The sequence below is a fragment of the Budorcas taxicolor genome, chromosome X (assembly GCF_023091745.1).
Source record: "Budorcas taxicolor isolate Tak-1 chromosome X, Takin1.1, whole genome shotgun sequence".
Lineage (NCBI taxonomy): Eukaryota > Metazoa > Chordata > Mammalia > Artiodactyla > Bovidae > Budorcas > Budorcas taxicolor.
In genome coordinates this window covers 92,784,867-92,805,656 of record NC_068935.1, presented here as the reverse complement: position 1 = coordinate 92,805,656, position 20,790 = coordinate 92,784,867, and the positions used below count along the sequence as shown (strand labels likewise).

Below are 20,790 nucleotides of genomic sequence, written 5' to 3'. Positions count from 1 at the left end.
TACCATCACTGATTTATGGAAGAGGAGGCTGAGGCCCAGACAGGAACAGAAAGTGGCCTCTGGTCACACATTCAGTAAAGGACAGAGCCAGAACTGAAAACCAGGCCTTCCTGCTTGCCCCTCAGCCTCCCCCACTTCAGAGCTGGCAGTGTTGCAGGCAAGTCATCATACCAGAAGCCTCAGTCCTCCTGGCTCCTTTTCTGTTACTTTCAGACTGGCAGTATCCTCTCAAGGTGGACTCTGCTGCTGCTGCTGCTAAGTCGCTTCAGTCGTGTCCGACTCTGTGCGACCCCATAGACGGCAGCCCACCAGGTTCCCCCGTCCCAGGGATTCTCCAGGCAAGAACACTGGAGTGGGTTGCCAATTCCTTCTCCAGTGCATGAAAGTGAAAAGTGAAAGTGAAGTCGCTCAGTTGTGTCCAACTCTTAGCGACCCCATGGACTGCAGCCCACCAGGCTCCTCTGTCCATGGGGTTTTCCAGGCAAAAGTACTGGAGTGGGGTGCTATCGCCTTCCCCGAAGGTGGACTCTGACTTCTGACTATTATCTCTCTCACTCCTCAGAGCAGAGTCAGAGGCCATAGAGATGCCATCCAAGCCTGTGGCACCACCTACAGTCAAAGGTCTCTTGGTTGGGGCTGTCCATGGCCTTGCCCACACAACTAAGCACCCAGTTTTGACACATAGCCATCTCCATACAACATGCCTCCTTAAACAGAAATGTGTACATGTACATGCAAATGCCTGGCTCCAACTTTCATGCTAAAGAGCACAGTGCAACATGCATGGTTTCCAAAGTATTTTCCCATCAACTGTCATCCACAATCAAGCACAGTAGCTCTCACTATGTAACAGAGAGTACTCTGGTGGCTCCCCATCTACTATGTAATGTAACACTCAGAGAGACCAGGCTGAGTGAGCTAATGCTGTTTACATGTTACAGTCAGGAAATACAAAGCCAGGGTGGGCCCAAGATATGCCCCAGGCCCCAAGGGACCCTGTGAGGGAGGTGAGGTAGATTAAACCCCATCACTTGTCTCCCAATCAGGACTCCTTCCACCAGAGCACACTGACTGTTGACTCATAGTCCATAATCAGAATGTGTGGACACAATGCCTGTATTTGTACATAAAAACATGTGCCTGTATCTGTACATTTGTTCCTCACACATCATCTGTGATTAAAAACATGCTTATCTGCAGAAGAAGAGTGAATCAGTTGCTCATATGCACTTCCACAAACTTAAGTGGTTCTTTTTGGTGCTGTCACTGTTTCCCTCACTGGATGGGCTGTGTCTTTATATATATATATATATATATATATATATATATATATATATATATATATTTACTTATTTTAATTGGAGGCTACTTTACAATATTGTATTGGTTTTGCCATACATCAACATGAATCCACCATGGGTGTACATGTGTTCCCCACCCTGAACCCCTCTCCCATCTCCCTCCCCATACCATCCCTCTGTGTCATCCCAGTGCACCAGGCTGTGTCTTGAGAACTTGCCACCCCAGCACCCAGCACATGGCCACACATACTCAGTAAATATTTGAATGCCCTTAGAATCTTAGTATCAGGTCCCCTGCTCAAGTAATGACCTTTCACAAGGTCAAAGAGAAATGTCCCCCACATCCCACCCACATACACTTCCAGACCACACTCAGAGTACCCAGAATCCTAGAATTTCCTACCCAGAGTCTGCTTCCAGTAGCTATATGGAGCCTGTCCCAGAGTCTGTTCACGTGAGAACAGGACATGTCACACAATTTTTCACACCTAGGAAAAGGAATGGCCAAGGGGTCACTGTTTGTATGTCATGGGGATTGGTGGAGATAGGGTATAGGCAGAATTTGTTCCTGAGACTGGATTATCCATAAGCATATACTTAAGATGCCTAGGAGTACAGGATGGAGCAGAAATGGGAAAAGAAGAGAGGTGAACTATAAGTGGAGTGCTTCCATTTGTACTTTTGTCCCAGGCCCACAAATGTTAGAAGTGAGCTGTTTGAATGAATGAATAACCAAGTAGGAGGTTCTATGAACAAGCTTCAGTGAACACAACACACACATATGCACATATACGCATATAAATACACATATTCTTTTCTATTCCCTTGGTCCTTAGTCATGTGGGCAAGAATATGACTTTTTGTAAATTGGAAACATTTAAACTCTACTCCTCGTTCATTATCACTCCATTATTTGTGGTAGATCTAAATTTATTCTCACGGCCACTTTGTCTTCTTTCATCTCTCTTTCTCCCATCCTCTCCTCCTTTGCACCCCCACTCCTCAGTATGCCTATGCCCTGGCCAATTTCATTCAGTCCCAGGGTATCAGCTCACTGAAGGTGTGGACGAGCCACATGAAGAGGACTATCCAGACAGCTGAAGCCTTAGGCGTTCCCTATGAGCAATGGAAGGCCCTGAATGAGATTGATGCGGTGAGATGGAGGGGGATGGATTTCCTGGTGGGTGGTGACTCTAGACTTATCCCCTGGGTTGCCTTTGCTCTGGCTCATATGCAGAACCTAATTAATTCAACAAACTTTTCTTGTGCTAAACACTGTTCTGTGCCTTGGGGATCCAGTGAAGTCCAGAATAGACAAGGTATTCACTTTCATGGAGGCCGAAGTTAGACAGTGAATAAGACATTGCATTGCATGCAACAAAGTTTGTGAGAGGGGAAATACAAGGATCTATAGAGTTCCAGAAGGTGAGGATATTCTTGACAAGACAGTGGTAGAAGATTTAGAAGGAAAATTTCCTAGAAGCAGGCAAAATGGACTGGGGTAAGGGAATAATTTTAGTTCAAGGAATAGGGAACAGTTCACGTGAAAGCCCAGAGGTGATAATAGAGCATGGCATGTTCAGGGAACTGAGGGAAAATAGCAGAGAGTCTGAGATAGTGATTGTAAGGTCTGGAGAGAAGGGAGATGAGGTTGGAAAAGAAGAGAGCTTATAGGGCTTTATAGTCCATATTGAGGGATTTGGATGGTACCCTAAAAATGGGAAAACATTGATGTGGTCTAAGTCAAGAAGGAGTGGGCTACCATGTGCAAAATAGATAACTAGTGGGAAGCTGCTGTATAGTACAGGAAACTCAGATTGGTCCCCTGTGATAAACTAGAGGAAGTGGGTGGGGGGTGGGAAGGAGGCTCAAGAGGGAGGGGATATATGTATACTTAAAGCTGATTCACTTTGTTGTATAGCAGAAATCAATGCAACATTGTAAAACAGTTATCTTCCAACTAAAAATTATTTTTTAAAAAATTTACCTCCCTCGCCAAAAGGAGTGGGCTGAATGTGACTCACATTTTCTTAAAGACCATGCTGTGAAGACTCCACCCATGACTCCATCATGATCATGTCTGGAGACTAGGTGGGAAGAGGGCCAGAATGAGAATGCATACCAGTATGGAGATCACTGCATTAGTCTAGGCAAGAAGTGAGGGTGTGATGAACCAGATGTGTATTGGAGATGAAATGAAGAAGGAAAAACTTAGTGAATATTTCATCTGACCCTCATGACATGGCAGTCTCTCTTCAGAGTCAGGTTTTTCTATGAGCTCTTTAAGAAGATATTTCCTCTCCATTGTCTCACCTGCACTATAGGCACATTTACATCAGGTAGCAGCCCACAGATTATGACTGTTAAATACTAAAGTAAAAGCTTCACCACAGATGTAGATAACTTCTGTGTAGGTAGGTTAACCTGATTGCCTGCTAGATAAATAAAGGAAGTATCTGTGTGCATACATAATAACATATATACTCAACTATAGATGTATAGAGACACACATATTTAGAAAAGGGATATACAACATTGTTATACATATCACATATATTATTATAAAATACATGTGAGACAACTTTCCATCATAATAGTTCAGTTATTGTTTGTTTCTGGCACATATGTGGTATAAGCATTTATTGGATCCACCATTTCAGACTCCAGAATGGTGCTAGAGAGAGAGATTGGTTTCTGTCTTCATTGAAGTTTCAGAAAAAAATAGGGTAGTCAGAGGAATACAAAACAGCATGTGTGGTGCAGACTCTGATAGGCTAGAATGTGGGCACACAGATGCTGGGGCAAGGCATCTGACCCAGCCATGATCTGGATGCCTACTTAAAACCTGAGAGTTGAGTAACAGTGAGCCAAGTAGAGAGGATCAGGAATCATGCAGAGAAAGCAGCATAAGCAAAGAGGGAATTGTGTATGTGTATAGATCTACTAAGGTTATAGCAGTGGAGCTGGAGAGAGAATAAAGAGGAATAAATTTGAGAGAAATTTAAGGATTAGAATCTCAGAAGTTAGCTATGAGAGATGGGTCAAGAAGGAGGAAGAATTTAGAATGATGTTTAAGTTTCTGGTTTATTTCCATTACCAATACTATATTAATAATTATATATATTAATCTAATAACATTAGATTAAATTGATCTATTTAAATTACTATATAATCTAAACAATATTAATTATAGTAATATATCCCATTGATTGTTTTTTAAATGTGTCGTGTACATTCTGTACTAGTCTTTTTTACATATATTATCTCTAATATTCAAAATACTGTTGTGAGATAGTTATAATTACCCTCATTTTGCAGATGAGGAAAATAAAATTCAAAGAAGTTAGGCGATTTTCTTTAAGTCAGTAAGGAATTAGTGGTCACTCCCACAGGCAACAGATTCCCAGCATGCCTCAGAATAGAAAGTCAAAGCCAATCTGGAAGGACTTTGTGAATATACAGAGTGCACTTTCTCCCATGGGCAGTGTCAGATGCAGGTTTGGCACTGCCTATCTTCTTGTAGGTTGGGGCAGGGGTGAACCTAACTCCTAAGGAAAGCCTGGTTGGTAGCTCAAAAGACAACCAGAGCCCATTGCTTCACTACAGGAAGGTCTAATTGGAATCTACCAGACTAGAAGGGAATCTTATAAACTCAACATTGATCCCACCTCTACCAACAGACACCTCACTTCTGTGGATTTCTTAGTGCAAACTCATTCTTTAAGAGCCCTTAACTCCTTCTTTGGGTCAGGAGAGTGTATATCCCCAAGGACCACTGTGAAACTGAGGAATTTGCTAATTCTTGCCTTCTGAGAGAGGTCTGTGGATACCTATTTCTTTATCTGTCAGAGGTCCTGGAGAAGTGTAGGCAGGAGGGATGGGAAATGTGATAACATTGAAAAGCCCTGTTGTGGATATGTACATACACATGCACTTGTGTACACAGTCACAGACATCCACCACAGGTATGTTTACACTCACAGATATACATTTCACAGACACATAGACCAACTAGTCAAACACAGGTTTCCTCTCAGACACATCTACCAATCATATGTGCACCATTCATGCACACACACACACACACACACACTTACAGACAGACACACCTAGAGGTACATATCACATTCACTGTAGATACACATGCAATCTTTGCATATATTTACATCACATAGACACATAGAAGCATACCATGGACACACTAACAGTACAGACATACAGCCTCAACCATATTACCAAAGATTCACACAGACCTCAGACATAGGCACATAGATACTCACACATATATTTATAGATATACACATTTCAGAGACACACACACTACAGACACACTGAGACTCACATGAAGAGACAGACCACAAAGACACCTATGCACACACATTCTTAGATAATGAGGCATTCTTTATATACATACACATACTCATACTTATATATATACTTACATGTATATGCTGACACAAATGTACAACCAATAGCATAGGACCTTCAACATGCCAAAAATACACATCATGAGCAAGCTACACACACACACAAACACAGTCACAAATTCTTGAACCCACAAATTTATAAAAATACACATATATGTACAATGTACACCTATAAACCTGTTAGGATAATCACAGAAACACCACAGATACCCACCATGCACTCAGCCTGAACACACCTATGCACATGCACTCATTCTCACATCCACACAGCTACATACCTTGTGCACACATATACACATACACCAGACAACAAATAGAATGTATTGTCTCCTTCCATAGGGGCAGTAAAGTGAAGTAGTGAAAGTGTTAGTTGCTCAGTTGTGTCCAACTCTTTGCAATTTCATGGACTATAGCCCACCAGGAGGAAGAGGTGGCAAGTATACAAAGAAGAACTATACAAAAAAGGTCTTAATGATGCAGATAACCACAATGATGTGGTCACTCACCTAGAGCCAGACATCCTGGAGTGTGAAGTCAAGTGGGCCTTAGGAAACATCACTACCAACAAATCTAGAGGAGGGGATGGAATTCCAGTTGAGCTATTTCAAATCCTAAAAGATGATGCTGTTAAAGTTCTGCACTCAGTATGTCAGCAAATTTGGAAAATTCAGCAGTAGCCACAGGATTGGAAAAGGTCAGTTATCATTCCAATCTCAAGAAAGGGCAATACCAAAGTAACTACCATACAATTGTGCTCATGTCACATGTTAGCAGGGTAATGCTCAAAATCCTTCAAGCTAGGCTTCAACAGTATGTGAATTGAGAACTTCCAGATGTACAGGCTGGGTTTAGAATGGGCAGAGAAACCAGAGATCATATTGCCAACATCTGTTGGACTGTAGAAAAAGCAAGGGAATTCCAGAAAAACATCTATTTCTGCTTCATTGACTGCAAAAGCCTTTGACTGTGGATCACAACAAACTGTGGAAAATTCTTCAAGAGACGGGAATATCAGACCACCTACTTGTCTCTTGAGAAACCTGTATGAATGCCAAGAAACAATAGTTAGAACTGGACATGGAACAATGGAATGGTTCAAAATTGGGAAAGGAGTACATCAAGGCTGTATATTGTTACCCTGCTTCTTTAACTTATATGCAGAGTACACCATGCAAAATGCCAGGCTGGATGAAGCACAAGCTGGAATCAAGATTGCCGGGAGAAATATCAACAATCTCAGATATGCAGATGATACCACTCTGAGAGTTGGACTGTGAAGAAGGCTGAGCGCCAAAGAATTGATGCTTTTGAACTGTGGTGTTGGACAAGACTCTTGAGAGTCCCTTGGACTGCAAGGAGATCCAACCAGTCCATTCTGAAGGAGATCAGCCCTGGGATTTCTTTGGAAGGAATGATGCTAAAGCTGAAGCTCCAGTACTTTGGCCACCTCATGAGAAGAGTTGACTCATTGGAAAAGACTGTGATGCTGGGAGGGATTGGAGCAGGAGGAGAAGGGGAAGACCGAGGATGAGATGGCTGGATGGCATCACGGACTCGATGGACGTGAGTCTGAGTGAACTCAGGGAGTTGGTGATGAACAGGGAGGCCTGGCGTGCTGCGATTCATGGGATCGCAAAGAGTCAGACACGACTGAGCGACTGAACTGAACTGAATGGCAGAAAGCAAAGAGGAACTAAAGAGCCTCTTGAGGAGGGTTAAAGAGAAAGGTGAAAAAGCTGGCTTAAAATTCAGCATTCAAAAATTAAGATCATGGCATCTGGTCCCATCACTTCATGGAAAATAGATGAGAAAAAGTGGAAAGAGTGACAGACTTTATTTTCTTGGGCTTCAAAATCACTGTAGACAGTGACTGCAGCCACAAAATTAAAAGACACTTGCTCCTTGGAAGAAAAGCTATGACAAACATAGACAGTGTATTAAAAACCAGACATCACTTTGCCAACAAAGTGCATATAGTCAAAGCTATGGTTTTTCCAGTAGTCATGTATGGATGTGAAAGAAGACTGAGTGCTGAAGAACTGATGCTTTCAAATTGTGGTGCTGGAGATGACTCTTGAAAATCCCTTGGAAAGCAAGGAGATCTAACCAGTCAATCCTAAAGGAAATCAGTCCTGAATATTCATTGGAAGGACTGATGCTGAAGCTGAAGCTCCAATACTTTTGGCCACCTGATTTGAAGAGCTGACTCATTGGAAAACACTCTGATGTTGGGAAGGATTGAGGACAGGAGGAGCAGGGGTTGGTTGGTGGGGTGATGAGATGATTGAATAGCATCATCAAGTCAGTGGACTTGAGTTTGAGCAAACTTCAGGAGATAGTGAATAACAGGGAAGCCTGGTGTGCTGCAGTTCATGGAGTTGCAAATAGTTGGACTCGACTAGTGACTGAACAACAAGACAGCAGACCCAAACCTAGAGGTGTGTTAGCAGAAACCCAGGTGCTTGTGTGCTAATGTTCCACAATCATTGGCCTCAGAACTATGGTAAAGGCTGTGGAGATTTCAATTTGTGAAAACTTTTGTCCCCAAATAATTTTTCTCAGGGTGTCTGTGAGGAGATGACCTATGAAGAAATCCAAGAACACTACCCCGAAGAATTTGCACTGCGAGACCAAGATAAATACCGCTACCGCTATCCTAAGGGAGAGGTAAGATTTGGAGGGGTGGCCAGACTCTTAGGACTCCTCCCCGGTATCTTTATTCCAACTACCAGGATTCCATATTTCCCCAGACAGCTTTAGAAACAGGGTAAAGCAAATTTTGCAGCATCTTCCATACCACAAAGCACATGATTATCTGGCCCTTGGCTCTCATTCTTGGCTATAAGCAACATATTCCTCTTTTTAAAGGCTGTACATTTGCCTGTTTATTTCCTTCTTTCAGGAAGGCTCACTTTATCCTAGACTTTGTCTTTAATATTCTTTCACTAATGGCATCTGAAATATTTTAATGTACTTTAATTTTCTGACACTTTATTGTCAAGTTGCCTAAAGTTCCAGCCTTTCTGGACTGTGGGTTGGAGTCCCAAGTAACAATGGCTAATGGTTTAACCAACTCTTCTGCCACCATATGAGCCAGATTATTAGTTCCTTATTCCCATGTGGTGGTGAATCCTCATTGCTTTCAACCCAGCCTCCATTTACCGTGTTCCACATGTTAGAATATTTATTAGTCATACTCCATTTCTGATACAGGTTCCTGGGGGAAATTGTCAGAAAGCAGAATATTAGAGAAGATGAAATGATAGATATCTTGTGTTACAAAGCACTTTAACATTTGTATTTTCATCTTCAGAAATGACATTATGAAGTCAGTGACTGTGCCCTCATTTTCCTTTTTATATTTTAAGGCTATATTATCAGAGGCATACAAATTTAAAGCAATTATATTTCCTTAGTAAATTATATATTTTATTATAGAGTGAGCAAGCCTCTTTCCCCCTCTAATAATGCTTCTTTTGTATGATATTAAAATTTTGTCGGCTCAGTATTTGGTTAGTTATTTACTTTCAACTTCTCTGTGTAGTTTTGTTTTGTTTCCTATAGACAACATAGAGCTGGGTTTTGTTGGTTTTAATAAACACTGGAAATATATGACTTTTGAATGGCAAGTTTGGTATACTTTTATTTTAATTACCAACATGTAAATTTACTTCTATTCTCTTATTTTGAGCTCTCTAGGCTTGGTTACTTTTTGTCTTCTCCTCCCTTCTTTAGAATTGATAAAATTTTACATCTATGTTTGAGTTATGCAATCTCTTTCTTTGCTTTTAGAGTTACTCTTAACATTTTAATATGTATGACTGACAAAAACTAAAAATCAATATCTCTACCTGCCTCCTGAATCAATATAAAAACTTTATAACTCTGCTCACTCCTTCTCTTATATTGTTTGTTGTTTTTTATTTTACTTACTTCAAACTTGTGTCTTATTCCCCAAATGAATTATTATTGTTAGTATTAAATTTATTATTGTAAGCACAGCTTACTCAGTGAGTGTTAATTGAATGAATGCTTGCTGAAGCACTTCAATTTATACCAATCTATCAGAATACATCACTATTTGTCCCTGTAATGCCAACATATTGCATTTTGGGGTTAAATTGACATTACCAAAGTAAAATTATTATGAATTCTAGATAAAATAGAATTACTTCCAAACAATTAATAAACTTTGCACCCACATAGATGGATTTTTTCTTTTTAAAAAATTTTATTGGATTATAGTTGATTTACAATGTTGTATCACATATACATATACTTATTCTTTTTCGGGCTCTTTTCTCATATAGTTTATTACATAATATTAAAAAGTTCCTTGTGTTATTCAATTGGCTCTTACTGTTTATCTGTCTTATATATAATTGTGTGTGTCTATTAATCCCAAGTGCCTGATTTATCCCCCCTCCCACATTTTTCCTTTGGTAACCATAAGCTTGTTTTTGATATCTGTAAGTCTGTTTCTGTTTTCTAAATAAGATTATTTAAATCATTTTCTAATTAGATTCCACATATGTGTGATGTCATAAGATATTTGTCTTCTTCTGTCTGACTTCAGATAATCTCTAGGTTCATCCATGTTGCTGCAAATGGCCTTATTTCATTCTTTTGATGGCTGAGTAATATTCCATTATATATGTTAATTAATATATACACAATGAAATTTATATGTATGCAATGGAATATATTAATATTCAGTTCATCTGTTTATAGACATTTAGGTTCTTCTTCTCCATCCATTCGTGGTGATAGATATTTAGGTTGCTTCCATGTCTTAGTTTTTTTTAAATAGAGCTACAAAGAACATTGGAGTGCATGTATTTTTTTGAATTATGGTTTTCTTCAGATAAATGACTAGGAGTGGTATTACTGGGTCACATGATAGTTCTATTTTTAGTTTTTTAAGGAACCCCATCGCCATTCTCCTAGGTGGATTTTATATAGTAGAAATTGGGGGAAATCACTTATTTAATTAAAATATAATTTTTACTAGCTAAAAAAATTGTGTATAGTCAGTGTTTATTTAGATTAAACCACATATTTACCAATTCCTTTGATCATTCTTTCATGTTACATCTCAGGTTTTCCTTCTGAGTTAAATGTCTGTCTTTTTTTAGAATTTTCTTTAGGAGGATCTGTTGATAGTAGACTCACCTTTCCTTTTGTTTAAAAATGTCTTTTGGAGGGGTGGTCCTCAATCCTAAATGGTACTTTGGCAAGGTATAAAACACTAGGAAGACAATTTTCTTTCTGGAGTTATAATCCCCACTGTCTTCTGGTTTCTAACATGTCTAAGAAGTCTCCAGAAGTCTAATTGTTATTTCTTTTCTCTCTGGCTGCTTTTAGGGTCTTTGGATCTCTATTGCTTTTAAGTTTCACTCTGATATGTCTAAATGTTAATTTCTTTTAATTTATCTTGCTCAGAATTAATTGGAATTCCTGAATCTGAGAACTGAGATTCTTCATCAATTCTAGAAATTCCCAGGCATTATATCTTTAGCTATTCCTCTCTCATATTTTCTTTATTATCTCCTTCTAGAAATTCAACTAGATATGTGTTAGTTTTACCTCTATGCTTCATGTCTCCAAACTTCTTATTTTTGATCTCTTTGCTACATTCTGAGTAATTTCTTCAGCTCTGTTTTCCAAAACATTTTATTTAATGCTCTGCATACTCTATCCATTGAGTTTTCCATTTTAATGAATATATTCTTCATTTATAAAAATTCTACTTAATTTTTTTTCAAATCTGGATCTTATATTCAATAGCATCTTATTTCTTCCTTGTATTTTTGAGTAAATCTTTTACTTTTCTAAAAATCTCGAGAATATTTATTTTATATTGTGGATCCTTTATCTTAAGTTGTAAGAGTTCTTGTTGTTTCTGTTTATTTTTATTATAGCTTATTTTCTGTGTATGTTATATGAGCCTCAGTTTGACAAAAATTTATCTGTAAGAAATCCATGCAGCCTCAGCTGAGAGAATCTAGAGAGAATTTACATTTGCTTCTTCCAGACACTACTGGAAGCAAATGACTTGAAATCACTTTTTGTTAAACTCTCAGCTTAGCATTTTCTGAAACACATGGATAATATAATTCAGAACCACAAATCTATTTAACAATACGTTTGGGGTTATACATTCTTAGTGGAGGTTTTTCCTAATTTTTTCCACCTAAGTCAGGCAGAGACACATTTTCTTATTGTTTCCCTTTGCCTGTGGATATATTTTTTAGCTTATAATTTTATTGAGGATGTAGTCCTTTGAAGGTCTCAGATTTATCTGAGAGTCTCAGTCCCAAATCCCTACCCTATACACACTTAAGGCTTCATTTCATATTTCTATTATGTTTTAAAAGCTCAAGGCTCTTGGATACTGTGATTGGCAAATGCCCCCATGGGAATTATGGCTTCTATATCCATTTATCACTCTTTTTCCCAAGTTTTTCTTCATTTGGGAACCCTATATTTATAATGTTTTGTTTTCTTGAAAGATCAGCAATGCAAACATTTATTTTATCCAGCTTTTCTAAGGATTTTTTTAGTGGAAAGTTTTATTATTGTTATTGTTATCTACTCCATTATATTGATTGCCCCATTTAATAGATAAAAAGTAAGGCCCTAGGAAGGAAGGAAGTGAGCTGCCCAAGGTCATACTGCTGACCAACAACTGAACTAGCACCAAAATCAAGTTTTCCTGATTCCTGGTCTAGAGTTCTTCTCCTCAGGGCAAATGTGCCTCATCTCCCCTTCTTACCCAAATGTTTCTCTCCTTTTCAGTCTTATGAGGATCTGGTCCAGCGTCTGGAGCCAGTTATAATGGAGCTAGAACGGCAGGAAAATGTATTGGTGATCTGCCACCAGGCTGTCATGCGGTGCCTCCTGGCCTACTTTCTGGACAAAAGCTCAGGTACCACTTTTCTCTCTGGTCCTGGCATGGGAGCTACATGTAAGTTGAGACTCTGACACCAGAAACTGGTGGTTTATATCTTAATAGTTAAGAGTACAGTATTTAGAACAAGGGTGCATGAGTCCAATTTCCTACTCTGTCTCGTGATACCTTTGGGAAATTACTTTAACCTCTCCCCGGTGGCTCAGTGGTAAATAATCTGCCTACAGTGCAGGAGCCACAGGAGACATGGGCTTGATCCCTGGGTCAGCAAGATCTGCTGGAGGAGTACACGGGCAACCCACTCCAGTATTCTTGCTTGGAGAATCCCATGGATGAAGGAGCCTGACAGGCAACAGTCCATGGGGTCACAAAGAGTCGGACACAACTAAAGCAACTTAGCAGGCAGCAGGCTCTGTTCTCAGTTTCCTCATCTGTAAAACAGAGAGAATGATGAAGTTTAAATAAATTAACATATTTATAGAGCTTAGAACAGTTCATGATACAAAGTATGGGCCATATAAGTATTAGCTGCTACTATTAATATCAGTGTTATTATGAGTTAACATTTTCAAAGCCAACCTTAACAGTCTTTTTCAACCTGAGAAAGCTGAGCCAGTATTTCTCAGAGGCATACTGTCATCAGGTGGAATGGGACCTCTCATGACTTTCTTTTTTAACTTTTTGGCCACATCGTGCATGTGGCATGGAGGATCTTATTTCCCTGACCAGGGATCCAACACGCCCCTGCAATGGAAGCACGGGAATCTTAATCACTGGACCACCAGGGAAGTCCCTAGTGTCTTGATTTTGATTATAGGTTTCTGTCTTTGCTCTAGGGATGATTTCTCCAAGATAGCAGTGTTTTCATTTTTAAATAATAATTTATTTTTATTAAAAAATCTGGAAATTTTAATTTACAGAGTATCTACACACTGATTACAAATGGCAAGCTAGGGCAGCTGGCCTGGCAAAGGACTATCATGTCACCTCCAAGTGTGAAAGTCTATTTCTGACGTGGAGGCTGAAGTGTTGGCATCTCCAGGATACTGGAGTAAGGATGTGTGAGAACAGTGCAGTCATATTTGAAGTACACAATGTCCTGCAGACTTGGATCTTTTCTATGATACTAGCTTTCAAACAAAGGGCTCTTATAATATGGAGTCACCTAGAATTGGAACCAGGGGGACTTGAGAACTTGACATTGGACAAGTAATTTCCTTTGGTTGGTCCTCAATCTCCTCAATGGAAAAAAGGTGACAGGGGATGGGGTGGTGCTGCTAGATTTCTGATGCTGTTCACATCTCTACTGCTCAGTACTATTTTTGAGACTGTGAGGCTGGCCCTGTAACCCTGACTGTGCAGAAGAGGAAATGGAGGCTCTGAGAGATGAAGTGACTTGACCAAGATCATAGGGCTCAGTGGGGCAGAGAGAGGCACTAATCTCAGGTGCATTCTAGAGACACCTTATCTCAGACACATGTGGGGTTCATGGGAAGCACATGCATCTCCCATTTGCACACTGCTTTACCCACATACTACCTGCTTTCATGAACAGGCCATGCCATCTTCTTACAGCTGTCCTAAGAGCTGGGCTAGGCAGGACTGGGCACATGCTGAGGTAAGGAAACTGAAACTCAGGAAGATGCTGTGACTGAGAACTCAGATCCATAGGACCTTACAGCTGGGTCCAATCCTGTGCTATAAGAGATAAGATCTTTGAGGACCAGAAAAAGAAAAGGCAGGGTCAAGATCACTTGTCTAGGCAGTGGCAGAACTGGGTCAGAGACCTCAGGCAAGTTGCTTCCCTTCTCTGAATCTATTTTGTCATGCATGCAGTGAGGAACAGTAACTCCCATAGAGTATTAGTGAGAACGAAGTGAGGTAGTGGACCAAAAGCACTGGACCCAGCACCTGAAGATGATTATGACAAAGGCAAGGAGGAGGAGCAGATTGGTTACCCAGGAAATCTTGTGTGTCAGGAGGCTGGGTGGGCCGTGGCAGGCCTGAAAAGCCTAGCATGACCCTCAGGGGCAGGGAGGCCATGATGGGTGGGTTCTGGTTCAATGAAGGGAGATGGAAAGCTGAATATGTTTCCTGGGTGATCAGGAGGGTGGGTGTTTACAGAGAGGAATGAGAGATGGGAGTGTCACCACACAGCACTGTGCATCCCTCAAAGGCAGTGACAGCAGACTGCAGTGGTCAGAGCACACATTTGGGCTCAAAGCATCCTGGGTTCCAGTCCCAGCACTGCCACATTCTTGCTGTGGGACTCAGGGCAAGTGTCTTCCCTCTCAGAGCCTCAGGGTCCTCATCCATGGAATGTACCTGGTCTTCCGCTCCCTTGAGGATATCTGGTGATTGCCGTCAAGGCCACGCAAGTCATTGCATGCAAATCATCAGAAACTGAACACAAGTGAATCAGTGAATGCTTGTCCATCAACAAGTGTCCAAGGAGTCAAAGGGCACAGGCCTGGGCTGGGGAGAAACCTGCAAGAGCTGCCAAGGTGCATGCATACCTCAGCCAAGGCCCCAGCACATAGTAGAGCCTCAGAAAACACTGGCTGAGACATGTTGTGACCTTTGGGGTGGAAGACCCCATGGAAGGACTGAGTGGGGGTGGGAGGGAGGCTTGTCTTGGTCTCGTGTCTGCCCTGCAGTTGAGGAAGTCGGCCACCTCCACAGTGCCAATCGTTGGTTTCTGGGGACCCAGGGTATGTCCCCTATCCCCAGGACCTGCCATCCTCCTTGTTGCTGAGGCCTCTCTGCTCTCTTCCTCCCTCCCCACTGGGCTCTCAGCACTGCCCCCTGAAGAGTGTGGGGGAGCAGGACCCAGGTAAAGATATCCATGGGGAAGGGGGTGGAAGGGAAGAGTGCTTTAAGCCTGGAGCCCCGGAGAGGTGGTGACATCCCTAGCATCCTGCCTCTGAAAGCTGCTCTCTCCTCCTTTCCAGATGAGTTGCCTTATCTCAAGTGCCCTCTGCACACAGTGCTCAAACTTACACCTGTGGCTTATGGTGAGTGCCCCCACCGTCATCTGCAGAAAAGTATATAGACACTATGAGCATGCCTGCAGTGCCTACCATTTGTCCAGCAAAGTCCTAAGAGAAATTCCCTGGGTAGATAGTTAGATGTCTTGGTAGAGGCAGGACTGGTGGTAGCAAGATGACAATGAGGGAAGGACTTAGGTAGCCTCTAAATCTGGGATATGGCCCCAGCTTTCTCTGTCTCTATAAGAGCACCAATCATATAGCACAAACCTGTAGAAGAGAGGGTCCCCAGGGACCAGAGAAAGGGGGGTTTCCACAGGTTTGGGGCCTCCTATGCCAGCTCCAAACCCCAATGATACCACCCTCTTCTTTCTTGAGGCTCCCCAGAACTACCTTGTGGCCTTCCACACCTCTGATCTTGCAGTAACCACATAGTTCTCAAAATAAACTTTACCTGGAGTTGGTTGCCCCAAGGTAGTGGCCCCAAGATTCTTTTAACATTTCGGCACCTAACACAGCTGGGAGGCTCCACAGAGCTCCATCCTTATCACACAGATTAGGTTTCTGTCTCACAGAAAAGAGCTGGGGGTGGGGCAGAGATCATCTCTTCTCAATTCTCATTCCCATTGACAAGGGAGGCTCAGAGAACACTGAGACTATTAGGGGCAGAGCCTGCCTCTTAGGCCTGATGTCTTCCCCAGACATCACACAGCTGGTCTAAATTCCCCTCCATAAAGGGCAGCTATAATCCACACACAACATGGAGCTGGGGGTGTGGGTGCTTACGGGAAGAGGGAATGATACCTCAGGGGAGACCTGTGCTTACCTGGGTGGCTTATGGATGGACGGGTTGTTCTTTTCCGAGGCTGCAAGGTGGAGTCCATCTACCTGAATGTGGAGGCTGTAAACACACATCGAGAGAAGCCTGAGGTAGGTGAGGGACTCTGTGGCTCAAGCTGGGGTGTTGTGAAAGCACCTTCCCCTGCAGAAAGGCAGCCCCAGTCCCACAGAGCTTGGGTGTTTCCACCAACATGTAGAAAAACCAGCACCCAGAAATGTAGGAACCGCAGACCAGACTCGAGATACCATAGAGAAGCAGAGCTAGAGCAACCCTGCCTAAAAGGACTCTGGCTGAGGTTCCCACAGGCTTGCCTAAGGAAAGAGTCAGGATCCAGGCCTGGCTGAAAGAGGGGAGCCTGGCATTGAGAAGAGGCAGGGAAGGGTGGGAGCTCCAGACTACTGGTTCCTTCCTACTAATACTAGATTCTTTCCTCTCAGAATGTGGACATCACCCGGGAACCTGAAGAAGCCCTGGACACTGTTCCTGCCCACTACTGAGCCTTTTCTTAGACATCAAACTGCCTCTGTCCTTTCTTGGGTTCACCTTTAGGAGCTGCTATTATCGCTCTTTTCTTACACTGAGAACACTCTGAACTTGGCCTCACTGGAAGAGACCCACTTCCAGTAAAGAAACTTTCATCAGCTCCAAAATAGGACTTGATTTCTAGCTATAAATAAGGAACTATCTAGCTCAAGATGAAACTTGTTCCTTCTTAATTCTTATTCCCTGATCAATAAAGACTTCCCTTACTACCTACAAAAGGAGAAAGGAGGTCATTGTGAGGCTTCTCCTACAAGATTTTCTTAAGATCCTGACCTTATGAAATGGCTCTGGTGCTGTAGGGGTATGGGCTCAGTGAGAATTTCCTGGATAAAAGGGCTCTGGAGAAGCATCTTCAAATGTGAAGGTGGAGCGTCCATGTGAGTGCCTATGGCCTTGTTCCTTGGTGAGCAACATGACTCATGTACAAGAAGAATCTGTACTTAGACCACAGTTCTCCTTTCTTCTCCAACTTGTTGCCATCCTGATTGATTTCACCATCCATATAAATGATCCAAATACCCTGGTCACCTAGTGCCCTGCCCCCTCAACTTCAGTGATCATATTCCCTTTAGTCATTGACTCCATGGACCTTGGTTGGCATCATCTAGACTTCTCCCCAGTTTGGCTTCTTAAATACAAGCATCTCACTATCTGACCGCTGGCCCCCTATTCCTTATAACTCTCTGTGTCATCCTCCCACACAGAAGGCATGTATGTAGTATTTCTTGAATGAACAATATTTACCCTTGCACTGCATTTAGTATAAGTCCTTTGATTTCTTCAGTATCTCCCCATCCATCAGTCCTCTCCCTTTTCATTTTTCTTCCATCCCTGGCCATTTTGGATCCTACTTTCTGTCTCCAGCCAATCTCCATGCAGTTACTATGGGAAGGTACCAGCAACTCAGTTGTGAAGATACAGACTCATACACCCCCTGCCTTTTTTTTACCTTTTTTTCCTCCCATCACAACCACCAGCAAGACCCAAAGCCTTGTATAATCCACATCATTTTTTAAATCGGGATCTATTACAGGGTTGATGATCACTGCTTGAAGCAAATCTACATTTATCTTCTTCCACTGCCACCATTAAATTCTGTTCAAAGTCAGGGCCACTCTCTATTCTCTGGTATTCTATCCATCCCATCTTCTCCAGGATAAGTTGATTCAGTCAGTTCTTGATTATTCCACATCTATATCCTGTCCTTCTTTATTGGCTTTTGCACTCATAATCTATGCAACATGCTTGGGTCTCTCCTATCCCAAGAAAATCCTCTGTTGTTGCCATGTCCACCTTTAGTTATGTCCCTCTCTATCTCTCCATTTTTAGCTATCTCAAAATGAAACTGTACTTAATCTCAAGAACCTGCTCCCTGCCTTCTGTTCCAGGCTTCCCCTTCTAGATCTTGAGTTAAGCTATTTTCTGCTGGTCTGCTATGCTTTCCCCAAGACTCTATCCCACTGAAGTCATACTTTCATTTTAGTCTAAAGTGAGAGCCCACCTTCCCCAAAGAGCTAAGCTGATCTCTAGCTCTTCTAACCCCAAAATGTCACCCACATCAACCTAAGCACAATAAAAGACAGAACAAACTGAAATTCATTTTGCAAATTTAAAGCAACTATGATACCAAATATGATAGGGCACAAAAAGCAGAATTGGCAAAGAGATTACTTTCATAGCATGTCACCCTCAGCTGATTGGTGATATCTGCTAAGACTGCTGCATGGACAAAGATTCCAGGATGTACCTTGATTCCATGGGAAGGACTGCTGAAATTTATTAGCAGTATCCATAAAAATGAGATAAATATGGGCGCAGGAGGGCCGAGAGGAGCTACTCCATGTTCAAGGTGAGGAGGGGAGGCTGTGAGGAGATACCCCTCGTCCAAGGTAAGGAGCAGTGGCTGCACTTTGCTGGAGCAACTGTGAAGAGATACCCCATGCCCAAGGTAAGAGAAACCCAAGTAAGACGGTAGGTGTTGCGAGAGGCATCAGAAGGCAGACACACAAACCATAATCACAGAAAACTACTCAGTCTAATCACATGGACCACAGCCTTGTCTAACTCAATAAAACTAAGCCATGCCGTGTGGGGCCTCCCAAGATGGGCTGGTCATGGTGGAGAGGTCTGACAGAATGTGGTCCACTGGAGAAGGAAATGGCAAACCACTTCAGTATTCCTGCCTTGAGAACCCCATGAACAGTATGAAAAGACAAAATGATAGGATACTGAAAGAGGAACTCCCCAGGTCAGTAGGTGCCCAATATGCTGCTGGAGATCAGTGGAGAAATAACTCCAGAAAGAATGAAGGGATGGAGTCAAAGAAAAACAATACCCAGTTGTGGATGTGACTGGTGATAGAAGCAAGGTCCGATGCTGTAAGAGCAATATTGCATAAGAATCTGGAATGTTAGGTCCATGAATCAAGGCAAATTGGAAGTAGTCCAACAGGAGATGGAAAGGATGAACGTCGACATTCTAGGAATCAGCGAACTAAAATGGACTGGAAGGGTGAATTTAACTCAGATGACCATTATATCTACTAATGTGGGCAGGAATCCCTTAGAAGAAATGGAGTAGCCATCATTGTCAACAAAAGAGTCTGAAATGCAGTATTTGCATGCAATCTCAAAAACGACAGAATGATCTCTGTTTGTTTCCAAGGCAAATCATTCAATATCATGGTAATCCAAGCCTATGCCCCAACTGGTAATGCTGAAGAAGCTGATGTTGAACGGTTCTATGAAGACCTACAGGACCTTTTAGAACTAACACCCAAAAAAGATGTCCTTTTCATTATAGGGTACTGGAATGCAAAAGTAGGAAGTCAAGAAACACCAGGAGTAACAAGCAAATTTGGCCTTGGAGTACAGAATAAAGCAGGGCAAAGGCTAATAGAGTTTTGCCAAGAGAACGCACTGGTCATAGCGACCACCCTCTTCCAACAACACGAGAGAAGTCTCTACACATGAACATCACCAGATGGTCAACACCAAAATCAGATTGATTATATTCTTTGCAGCCAAAGATGGAGAAGCTTTATACAGTCAGCAAAAACAAGACCAGGAGCTGACTGTGGCTCAGATCATGAACTCCTTATTGCCAAATTCAGACATAAATTAAAGAAAGTAGGGAAAACCACTAGACCATTCAGGTATGACTTAAATCAAATCCCTTATGATTATACAGTGGAAGTGAGAAATAGATTTAAGGGCCTAGATCTGATAGAGTGCCTGATGAACTATGGATGGAGCTTTGTGACATTGTACAGGAGACAGGGATTAAGACCATCCCCATGGAAAAGAAATGCAAAAAAATAAAATGGCTGTCTGGGGAGGCCTTACAAATAGCTGTGAAAAGAAGAGAATCCAAAAGCAAAGGAGAAAAGGAAAGATATAAGCATCTGAATGCAGAGATCCAAAGAATAGCAAGAAGAGATAAGAAAGCTTTCCTCAGCAATTAGTGCAAAGAAATAGAGGAAAACAACAGAATGGAAAAGACTAGAGATCTTTTAAAGAAAATTAGAGCTACCAAGGGAACATTTCATGCAAAGATGGGCACAATAAAGGACAGAAATGGTATGGACCTAACAGAAGCAGAAGATATTAAGAAGAGGTGGCAAGAATACACAGAAGAACTGTACAAAAAAGATCTTCATGACCCAGATAATCACGATGGTGTGATCACTCACCTAGTTCCAGACATCCTTGAATGTGAAGTCAAGTGGGCCTTAGAAGGCATCATTACAAACAAAACTAGTGGAGGTCATGGAATTCCAATT

General features: G+C 41.8%; 1 protein-coding gene across 6 annotated transcripts in view; it reads left to right on the top strand.

Annotated features, from left to right (window-relative positions):
* Positions 1-17,217, top strand: part of PFKFB1 (6-phosphofructo-2-kinase/fructose-2,6-biphosphatase 1) — a 132,779-nt gene extending 115,562 nt beyond the window's left edge. For all 6 annotated transcript variants that reach the window (XM_052662823.1, XM_052662826.1, XM_052662824.1 and 3 more), the window contains 6 exons: positions 2,308-2,454; positions 8,291-8,395; positions 12,527-12,656; positions 15,590-15,652; positions 16,491-16,555; positions 16,904-17,217. In XM_052662823.1, coding sequence (XP_052518783.1) covers positions 2,308-2,454; positions 8,291-8,395; positions 12,527-12,656; positions 15,590-15,652; positions 16,491-16,555; positions 16,904-16,963 — 570 coding nt within the window. In that variant the 3' untranslated portion in view covers positions 16,964-17,217. The remainder of the gene's footprint in view (positions 1-2,307; positions 2,455-8,290; positions 8,396-12,526; positions 12,657-15,589; positions 15,653-16,490; positions 16,556-16,903) is intronic.
* The last annotated feature ends 3,573 nt before the right edge of the window (positions 17,218-20,790 follow it).